Raw genomic sequence first — 12,046 nt, forward strand, 5'->3', positions numbered from 1 at the left:
AGTTAATGGGGTTATATTGTTCTTCAAAAAACAGGGCTGCCTCCATCTAAGTTTTCTTGGTATCAGAAATGTTGACCACATTTTATAACCAGTGTTAGAACTTCTGGATTTTTTCATTTACCAAGAAAAAAACTTACTTTATTTATTCTTTTAGTTTTGCTTACATTCATATCTGACAGGTTTTAGTTTTTATATAGAGATTAATACATGGCCTTTTCCATATCAGCCTGGGTATCATCCCGAGACCCCCATATCAGCCCGAGACGGAGTTAACAAACTTTTTATTCTCGGTCATGTTTTACATTCTGTTGCTTGTTTTTAAAATAGAATACTTAATTGTTCTTTTCCCATACCTGTATTTATCGGGAATGACGTGGGAGAAATTGATACCGACCAAAAAAGTCCATTTATAATCATAAATTGAAGATTTTACTAAATTATACCTTGATTTTCATCTCATTTATCTCTTTTATGACGGGCATGATCCATAGGAAAACATATTATAATCCTTCTTCTTGAATGTGAACTCTTTGCTATCTATAGGATTAGAATAAGTCACTCAGGTACATGATACGTGTTACTTCTAAAATATAATCTCTTGCAGCATTCACTCACTTTTCTGTCTTTTAATGGCTGTACAACCTGACGTTCAGTGGTTGTCTTTTGTTGATGTGATTCATAAGTGTTTCTCGTTTCTTGTTTTATATATAGATTAGATCGTTGTTTTTCCAGTTTGAGTGCATATGGTTTTTCACTAGTAATTTTTTAGGCCCTTTTTAGCCTGCTGTATGGTGTGGAGCCAAAGCTCCGTGTTGAAGACTGTACTTTGACTATAATGGTTTTTCTTTTACATTTTGTGACTTGGATGGATGGTAATGTCTCGTTATACCACATCTTCTTATATCTATGAAAAGGGCATATTTGGCATAAAAATTGCAATCTGTTATGAAGTTTTAAACATTGATTCAGCTTTTGTTACGGAAGATCAGAGACCATTAGAAATATGTTTGTTAGAGATACAAGTATAAATTCATATTGAAATTGCTGTGGCAAAAGTTGAGTTCACAGTTTGGAGATATGGCAATTATAACCCATTTATGAAATATTTGAATTTCAGTGGCATGCATCCATATCTACACTTTTAAATATTAAAACTTTGATATAAATAAACCAGTATTGTTTTTAAACCACTTACTAATAATATCTTTAATAATTTATAAATTTTGCATGAATTTGAAATTAGGCATGCATATTCCATGCAGATTCATCTACAAAGCTTGCATGAACTTGGTGATTATACCCTTTTAGTTATATCACAATTCTTTATTAAGATTATACTTTAAAGACGAAAGGTTTTAAATTTTGTTCTTTTCAACAGAGCTTAATTTCTTGATCTGGTGTATTATTGTAGTTAAAATTTTCCTGGCACTTTCATAACATATTGTACTAGTAAATGACCATTGCTCAAGATAATCATTAAAAAGTATGCTGTGGATAGATAAGACCAACTCTTTGAAAACAATGGGCACTATTTCTTATTCTAATTTCCATCACAGGAAACTTTATTTGGTCATGGATTAATCAGATTCATAGGCTTTTCTAAAAAAAAAATGCCCTATTGGGAGTAAATAGTTTAAATAAAAGTTTGCACTATTGTACAGTGAATGACTTATAAGTAGTGAAATCTGTCTAATCATAATCTATTTGGGACTAAAGTGTTTGTACCTATTAGGTTTTATCTGATCAAGTTACTATTAAGAATCTATTACATATATTCCTAACTCAAGACTTTAGTCAGTGTAGACTTTTTTTTATGCCCCACCTACGATAGTAGAGGGGCATTATGTTCTCTGGTCTGTGCGTCCGTTCGTTCGTCCGTCCATCCGTCTGTCCCGCTTCAGGTTTAAGTTTTTGGTCAAGGTAGTTTTTGATGAAGCTGAAGTCCAATCAACTTGAAACTTAGTACACATGTTCCATATGATATGATCTTTCTAATTTTAATGCCTAATTATATTTTTTACCCATTTTCACGGTCCATTGAACTTGGAAAATGAAATTGCGAGTGGGGCATCCGTGTACTTTGGACACATTCTTGTTATATTTACACAGGGGTCTGTTTTGACATATATCTCGATATCATATAAAAACTAAGTCACAGGTAGCTTAGTATTAGCAAAATTCAAATGAATTTTGATAATATTAGCTCTGTCCTTGACTCTTTGTCCAGATATACATGTAATATATGCCACTGGACATAAACTATACACCAATCCATCATCAGTGTATTATAAGTTTTGTTATGTATTGCAATTTGGGAAAATAAACAAATATCTGTGTTTCCTCTAATATACTGGAAAGTTATACCCCGTTCACACTATGTCCTTTTAAACAAGGGTCAACCCGAATTAATTAATCTGGGTTAAATTTAGGTAGTGGGAACGCCTTAACCCCAGGGCAAACCCGGATTAAATCTACCCCTCGTCTGAGGTGGAGTTAATGTGGAGTGAACCCGGATTAACTTCCTCACTTCTAAATGTGAATGAAAAGTGAAGTTAATGTGAGGTTGTTGCTATAGTGACGTTTGCTTAAATACGCCTTCAATGTGACGTACGGTAACTATTTCGTGACGTCATATATCGAATGACCTCATATTTTGACAGACATCCAGTAACCGTATTTACTAGGTCACAAATTATATAAACCATATTATATGAGCGACAGCAAGAGCGATATGCACATACATGTATAAATCTTTGTTAAAAAAACCTACATGTTGACAAATGATGGTGAAACCTATATCATCTCTATCGCTTAATTGGGCGAAAATGGGTTCAATTTGGTAAATGTGATGTTATTCGAAAAACACAGAAAGTGATTGATGGATTTTGATGGTGATAGAACTTCCCAAAGCGGCCAGGAGTGCATCGAAATTTTTTTTAGATTTTAGAATAATGTTTCTGTGATGAAAAAATATATGTAAATATGTATAGTGGACAGATGCAGGTTAAAATTTTGGCGCTAACATTTCTATTTTTGTTGAGAGGGAAAATTTCAAACCGGGTTAATTTTTATGACATAAACTTATCTTTTGTTAAAATACATTGTAATCCTCAGTCTTGAATATGAACTACATGCTATCTATAGGATTTAGATTCTATAGTCAGTTGGGAACATAATACAAGCTTTTCTGATATGAATTTTGAAAGTTTAGTTAATGATGTTTTTCAAACTAGCAGATTTTCCAGTTTACCCAATATCTCTGTGATTTACACCTTGAAGATTTCTTATGCAACTTATTTTTCATCTCATAAGATTTTGTTCGAAGTTATAGATTAATTTAATTTAGTTATTTTGGTATATTTCATTGAATTTTCTGTTGTTTTAGGTCATTTAAAAAGGGTATTTTTGGCACCAAAACTGCTATGTTCCATTAATTTAAGTTGCATAACATACAATTTTGTTTGAACTTTATAAAACAAAGTTTTGTGAAGAGACAATCAATACTTGTTTATGAAATATTGTTAAATTGAATATCAGTAGCATACATTCATAGTACATGTAATAGTTGTACCTATTTTTATATAAAAAAAAAAACTGTAATATTAAACCAGTATTGTTTTTAAACCTATTTCTTTTGAATAAATACCTTTCTTAATTCATATATTTTGCATGAATTTGAAATTGGGCATGCAAAATTTGCAAATTCATCTTCAAAGCATACTAAAAGCTTGCATGTACTTGGTGATTCTTCCCTTTTAGTTGTATCACAATTCCTTATGAAGATTATAGTTCAAAGAAGATTAAAGGTCGAGTTATATATTGTTCTTTTTAAAGGTACTTAATTTCTTGGGTGTTTAGTTTTGGTAAACTTTCGTAACATATTGTACTAGTAAATGACCATTGCTCAAGATTTCATAAAAAAATGTAGATGGACCTACTCTGCAATGCTCTTTGAAAAAAGTGGGCACTAAATCTTATTTTAATTTCCATCATAGAAAACTTTATTTGGTCAAATAACACACCTAGTGTTTAATATATTTAGAGCCTTTCTAAAAAAACAAACTTTACCCTATGGGTAGTAATTAGTGTAATTAAAGGTATGCACTTCTTATACAGTGAATGACTTATTAGTAGTGAAATCTGTGTAATCATAATCTATTTGGGACTAAAGTGTTTGTACCTATTAGGTTTTATCTGATCAAGTTACTATTAAGAATCTATTACATAAGTTTTCCTATCTCAAGACTTTTAAAAGTGCAGACTGTTTTTCCATTTACACTTTCATTTTGACATATATCTCAGTATTATATAAAAGATTGTGGCTTATTATCAATCTGTAAATAAGAATAAAACATTGTTTCAAATTAATCTATTTAACATTAACTATGTTCTTGTCCTGACATGCATGTAATATTTGCTACTGTACATGACCTATACACCAAAGCATCATCAGTGTATAATAAGTTTTTTAATGTATTGCAATTTGGGTAAATAAACAAATACCTGTGTTTCTGCTAACCTACTCAGGCTACTGGAAAGTTGTAGTCTGTACATGCTGTAGGTAGATATAAAGTTAGATAGAAAACATAGGTATTTTTTTTGGCCTTAAGAATACAAAAGTTCTTAGGAGGTATGTAATATTGAGTTCCGTTGTACCGTACCTATCAGTTGATACTAGTACTTCATACTCAAGTGTCAGTTTCAACAAGTACATATTGTAATGGATAGAATGAAATAAGAAATTGTCAATTAATAAAAAATCTCAGTTTACGACAAATTAATGTGAGAGCTCGTAACCTGTGTAATTAACCGAAAAATGAAACTTTCTCAATTGAATTTTTCTATGAAGACAATTTAGTCATATATATGTAAACATCTCATGAGTACGAGTTTTTAATCAGTGTTTAATTATACCAACAGGGTTTTATGGAGAACTTTAAAAATCCATTGAAAAACAGATAATAGAACTAGCACTTAATATGAACAAATTGGATATAGTCTTTTTATTTCTTATTTGTTATGTGTTATATTTAATTTTCTGCTTTTCTGGTTCGATATAAGAAGTTTGATGGTTCACAAATAACAGGGACAATAAAACACTTTGTTTGGGATATAGAACTCTGAAGCCTAGGCTAACAAATTGAGGGTGTAATTTTAAATGGAAATAAATATATATTATGTTCAAATTTCACGCTTGGGGACAAATAAATAAATTTTGTAAACAGAGAGTTTTTTGTTTAAATTTTTAAACTGAATCATGCAATTTTAATTTTATTAGTCTTTACGCAGGAGAGTTTGCATGATTTATCAGATTTTTCAACAAAGTTGCGATTGTTTTTTTCTTATCATATATTCAGTGTTTTAGTACGTTGTTACGTCTTTCTTTTACCTGACAACGAACTAAAATTTAGCCATTTCAATAGTTAGAAGTGGACTTAGCCTTATCAAATTCATCTATATTTCAAGTTTATATGTTGATTGTGGATTTAAAAATATTTAAGAAAATTTTAATTGGATTTACATTATATTTAAACTATGGATTTGTTTTCAAATATCTATTAAACTCTTGATCTGTTGATCTCCGTAGGAATACTTACGTAGTATTTAAATTAATTAACAGACATATAAATATTTTTGGAAGAAAACTATATTTAGCATATTTTTGGAAACCTTTCTGAATTGAATGTGATTAACAGATTTTAACAGTTGAGCAGATTATAGTGAACAGGAGCAATATATTTAGTGACATTCAGTAAATGTGTAAAATTGTGAAAATAATTTTGTTCATATAAGTGTAGTTATTGGCAAAAATTGGATTTGATTTGCATTCCAGGAAGTGAAGATTATCGTGAGATTCTATGAGAAATGTGAAAACATAAAAACACAAGTTAACAAAGTTAAACTTTTCATATGAAGCTGTGATTTCATACTGCATTCAGTGGGTTACACTTTGGAGTATATTTATAGATAATTTATTAAAAAATAAAAAATGCCTCACTTTTTCCAAACTTTGTCCACATCAATCAATGGTTTATTACAATCCTCTAAACAAGCTCGTATTACTTACAGGAAAAGAGAAAAGGAGGTGTCCGAGCAAGAAAAATTGTTACGGTCACATGAAGGGGTCAAAAATGCCAAATCAATAGAAAGACAACGACAAAAGAACTTCCGTCTCAAACAGAAAGCTGCATTTAGAATACAGAAAGCATGGAAAAAGTAAGTAGAGAAGTTTGTAAATTTAAATTTCGAACATTGTAATGAAATTGAGAATGGAAATGGGGAATGTGTCAAAGAGACCCTCAAACCAACCAAAGAGAAGCCTTTCCAAATTAAAGGTACAATATCAACACAGACAAATTTTCAAAGTTGGAGATTATAGAACAATTATTGCAAATGATGAAAAGTTTTTATCAATTTATATCTTTTGTTATATTTGGAATATGTTGTCCGAATGCCTAATGAGATAACTGTCCACCAGAGACCAAATCACATATTGTCACTGTACAAAGTCCATACTGAATAGCAATCTATATAAATGACCTTCGCATGACAAATGTAAAACAATCCAAAAGAGAGAACCAACAGCCTGACTTATGTATGCAAAACAACAAACAAAACACAAACATGAAATACAGAAATAAAGGACAACCACTAAATACCAGGCTCCTAATCAGGACAGGCACATCAGGAGTGTGAATGCATAAATATATATAAATGTGAAAAAATGTATGTGTTGTAATTATATGACCAAAAAAATGGAATTTTGATTATAGTCTTTCAAAATTATACTGACAAAGCATTATTATCAGAACTTGTCTCTTATAATAAAAAAACTACAGGTTTATTTTAAGAAAGAATATCAAGAGTAATACTGGAAATTCAAGGACGAAGGCGTCCTGCCTCTAAGTAGCCTGTGGTGATACCTGGGGTTACACCTATACAAATACCTGAATATATGTGAAATATTTGCCACTGGATGTTTAGCAAAAATACATTAAACTTGACCATGACCTACTGATTAACTTCAATGTTCTTCATTAACATGATAAATCCTGTTTTCCTGATACCATACTAAGAAGGTCAACTTTCCGGGATCTAACCTTGACCTCATGTTCATGCTTCAACGTCATTGTTTAGATTTGTGATTATGCCTGATCCTTTGATGCTCTGGAAAATCTACACGTCAACTTATTTGGTGTATTGAATTAGTTTAAAACATGCATGTCCATAGCCTTATTTTTAATGATCTTAATCAGGTTAAGTTTATGTGATATTTGTAGCCCATCATGATTAGTTACTAGGCGATACATTCCAGCTTGTGCACTTATGTTATTAGATTCTATGAACAGTATAGAATAATATTTGAACAGATTCTATATTTTCTGCATTCAAGTGGTTGTTCCCACTTATTGTCCTTATATTTTGATATCAGTATTTACTTACTGGTAATCCAAAATTAAATATCAAATTTAACTTGAACAAACCTTAATATATTAATTTGAACATGTTGAAATAGTCAGCCTTTTAAAATCTCAAGAATTGTTGAATTAATTTCTTAACAGGGAACTTGCTTCATGGAAAAAGAAATGTATAATTCTTCTATGCTCTAACTATGATAGCTAGTGGAAGGGCATTATGTTTACCGGTCTGTCGTCTGTTAAACTGTTTCTTGGTCTGTTCCTTACCAGGTTAATGTTTTGGTGTAAGGAAGTGTGTAAAAACATCAACATTAAACCTAGTAGTACATACATATGTTCATAATGAAGAAAAACCAAGTTGACTTTATTGTACATAATGAAAAAAAAATCCAGCTTACTATATTGGAGTAAAGCATTAAATATTTGTGTCAATGTTTTCTCCTATTTGATTTTAACCATGTTAACTGAATTAGCTTTTGGGTTTTCCTTTAAGCAAACTATGGATTTTTCCATTTCTAAATATAAGAAATGAAATTGAGCATGGAAATGGGGAATTTGCCAAAGAGACAACAACCCGACCATAGAACAGAAAACAGCAGAAAGTTTCCCACTGTATTTCAATGAACTTATATGATAACAAAAAAATAATACATGAACAGCTCCTCACCTGTGTTGAAGTGGGTGTTCCCACATGTCCTTATATCATTATATTAGTATTTACTAATTGGTAACCCAAAATTTAATATCCTATTAAAGGTGAACAAATTGTAATATATAATTTTGAAAAAGACAGCCTTCTCATAGAACTAATCACATCAAAAATGTTTTTAGCTGGAGATCAGCTTCTTAAGTTTTTTGAAAGAAAAAACAAGTGTTAAAATGTTGATTTGAAAAATTGACTGAAAATGAGCACTTTTCAGTATAGGTGGGTTCTATTGTGTAACTTGTTTAGATGGTAAAGACTTTTTATACGACCGCAAAAATTGTAAATTTTGGTCGTTTATTGGCATCACGTTGGCGTCGTCGTCTTCGCTGTCCGAAGACATTTGGTTTTCGCACTATAACTTTAGTATAAGTAAATAGAAATCTATGAAATTTAAACACAAGGTTCATGAACATAAAAGGAAGGTTGGGATTGATTTTGGGAGTTTTGGTCCCAACAGTTTAGGAATTAGGGGCCAAAAGGGCCCAAAAAAACCATTTTCTTGGTTTTCGCACAATTACTTTAGTATAGGTAAACAGACATCTATGAAATTTTAACATAGGATTTATGACCACAAAAGGAAGGTTGGGATTGATTTTGGGAGTTTTGGTTCCAACAGTTTAGGAAAAAGGGGCCAAAAAAGGTCCAAAATAAGCATTTTTCTTGGTTTTTGCACAATAACTTTAGTATAAGTGAATTGAAATCTATGAAATTTTAACACAAGGTTTATGACCACAAAAGGAAGGTTGGGATTGATTTTGGGAGTTTTGGTCCCAACAGTTTAGGAATTAAACCAAAAGGGTCCAGAATTAAACTTTGTTTGATTTCATCAAAAAATTAATTATTGGGGTTCTTTGTTATTCAAAATCTAACTGTGTATTAAGATTTTTAATGTTGTGCCCATACTTGCCCCAACTGTTCAGAGTTCAACCTCTTGGGTCGTATAAAGCTGCACCCTGCGGAGCATCTGGTTATTTATTATTTTGCCAAATTTTTTAATAGATTTATAGATGTGTTTTTTAGCTCACCTGGCCCGAAGGGCCAAGTGAGCTTTTCTCATCACTTGGCATCCGGCATCCGTCGTCCGGCGTCCAGCGTCGTTAACTTTTACAAAAATCTTCTCCTCTGAAACTACTTGGCCAAATTTAACCAAACTTGGCCATAATCATCATTGGGGTATCTAGTTTAAAAAATGTGTCCGGTGACCCAGCCAACCAACCAAGATGGCCGCCATGGCTAAAAATAGAACATAGGGGTAAAATGCAGTTTTTGGCTTATAACTCAAAAACCAAAGCATTTAGAGCAAATCTGACATGGAGTGATATTGTTCATCAGGTCAAGATCTATCTGCCCTGAAATTTTCAGATGAATCGGACATTCCGTTGTTGGGTTGCTGCCCCTGAAATTGTAATTTTAAGGAAATTTTGCTGTTTTGGGTTATTATCTTGAATATTATTATAGATAGAGATGCACTTTAAACAGCAATAATGTTCAGCAAAGTAAGATGTACAAATAAGTCAACTTGACCAAAATGGTCAGTTGACCACTTTAGGAGTTATTGCCCTTTATAGTCAATTTTTAACCATTTTTCGTAAATCTTAGTAATCTTTTAGAAAAATCTTCTCCTCTGAAGCTACTGGGCCAAATTTAACCAAACTTAGCCATAATCATCATTGGGGTATTTATTTAAAAAATGTGTCCGGTAACTCAACCAACAAACCAAGATGGCCACCATGGCTAAAAATAGAACATGGGGTAAAATGCAGTTTTTGGCTTATAACTCAAAAACCAAAGCATTAAGAGCAAATCTGACAGGAAGTAAAATTGTTGATCAGGTCACGATCTATCTGCCCTGGAATTTTCAGATGAATCGGATAATCGGTTGTTAGGTTGCTGCCCCTGAATTGGTAATTTTGAGGAAATTTTGCTGTTTTTTTGTTATTATCTTGAATATTATTATAGATAGAGATAAACTGTAAACAGCAATAATGTACAGCAAAGTAAGAACTAAAAATAAGTCAGTATGACCAAAATAATCAATTGACCCCCTAAGGAGTTATTGCCCTTCATAGTCAATTTTTAACAATTTTCTTAAAATTTGAAGTTTTTCAATAACATTTTCCACAGAAAGTACTGTTATAGATAGAGATAATTGTAAACAGCAACAATGTTTAGTAAAGTAAGATCTACAAACACATCACCATCACCAAAACACAATTTTGTCATGAATCCATTTGTGTCCATTGTTTAATATTCACATAGACCAAGGTGAGCGACACAGGCTCTTTAGAGCCTCTAGTTTGAATACACATGAAATTTCATTTCCAATTTCAAATATTAGATCTTGATTTAACCATATTTTATTACATGTCAGATATAAACTATAGGCTTGGAAAATTTAATATCTTGTTCAATAAAACAATATTTAAATGCCATATAATGGTAACATTTATAATATGCATATTATAAATGTTATATATTAACCAACAATTGAACTTTTAATTCAGTGTTTGGCTTAAAACTTTTACATTAAAACTTTTACATTAAATGAACAGTTACAATCCCAATTTGAAACCAAATACTGGTATATTTGTTTACTTAAGACAGCTTACTTAAATATTGCCAAAAATGTTTGGCATGCAATGTACTACAAGGTTAAAGGTTTTAAAAGTACTTAAGATTTTAAAGGAGAATATCATAATTAGGTCAAGGATACTTTTTCGCCCTCCTGATTTTGACAAAACCAAAAATTTAATGATTTGATTAAATAATATCCTGCTAATGTTCCTAGAATGTTTGAGGCTGTGTAAAATATTTTGCTTTAATTTGAAATATATTGTACACGGTAAGGGTTTCCAACGTGTTGCTTATAATGCAAAACAGCAAAAAATGCCAAAATGTCCTCATTTTAAGATCTTGTCATTGATACTCAGATAATATTTTTTTTGCTACAAATCATCATATGTTTTTGGTTAAAGACTCAGTTCATATCAAAATTTCACTAGAAGTTGTAAAATTTTTTGTACAAAAAGCCATTTTAGATCAAATATGTCACTTGCCACATGTTTATGACATAATAATGACATCACAAGTTACATATAACTGTAAACAAAATTGTGTTACAGTTTGTTTGTTGTATAGAAGAAGGGGTTTGATAGCCAATGAAAGAACTCTCAATCCAAGTCACAATTTATAAAAAAGCAATCCATTATAGGTCAATGTGGGTCTTCAACAGAGAGCATTTGCTCACTGAACTACAGGCTATAAAGATCCCTAAATATTACTAGTGTAAAACTATTCAAACAGAAACCCAATCAGCAATGGTCTAATCCATATAAAAAATGAAAAGACAAAAAATACTTATAAACCACATCAGCAAACAACAACTGGTTCCTGATTTAGGACAGGTTCAAACAAATGCAGCTGGGATAAATGCTTTAACAGTGCCAACCATCACCCTAATCTGACATAATAGTGTAACATCACAACATAGGAGCCACACTATAAAATGTCAATTGAAATGGCTCAACTTAAAGACAAATACAATCTAATTAATATATAAAGTTGACAGGTAGAGTTTTGTTTAAGTTTGCTTGTTAGTATAGGAGTCATTTGTAAAAATTGAGAATCATCTTGGCTTAATAAATCAAATGAGCTCTTTTTTTTTCATTAAAAAGAATTCTTTTGCCTGTTACCTTTAAATTTTCAAGTTTTATTCTTTGTGTGCTAAGGGAGATAGTTCAAAAACTAAATCAATACCTGGCTCTAGTTAGATTTTCTCAATGATAAAATATTTATTATTATGATGGTATAATCTTTTTGAAACACACTTTATCTTGACCACTGACATATCTGATTGTAAGGGTAAGAAAGTGCAAACTATAAACTATTGTCTTAATTGTGTACATGTAAGAGGAAGGATTTA

The 12,046-nt window shown here is 31.2% G+C and overlaps 1 protein-coding gene across 1 annotated transcript in view; it reads left to right on the top strand.

Moving 5' to 3' along the window:
• The window catches only part of LOC139502980 (inversin-like), a 70,381-nt gene that overhangs the window by 36,936 nt on the left and 21,399 nt on the right, over positions 1-12,046 (top strand). Inside the window, exon 19 of the mRNA XM_071292652.1 lies at positions 6,070-6,216. Coding sequence (XP_071148753.1) covers positions 6,070-6,216 — 147 coding nt within the window. The remainder of the gene's footprint in view (positions 1-6,069; positions 6,217-12,046) is intronic.

The sequence above is a fragment of the Mytilus edulis genome, chromosome 14, assembly GCF_963676685.1.
Source record: "Mytilus edulis chromosome 14, xbMytEdul2.2, whole genome shotgun sequence".
Lineage (NCBI taxonomy): Eukaryota > Metazoa > Mollusca > Bivalvia > Mytilida > Mytilidae > Mytilus > Mytilus edulis.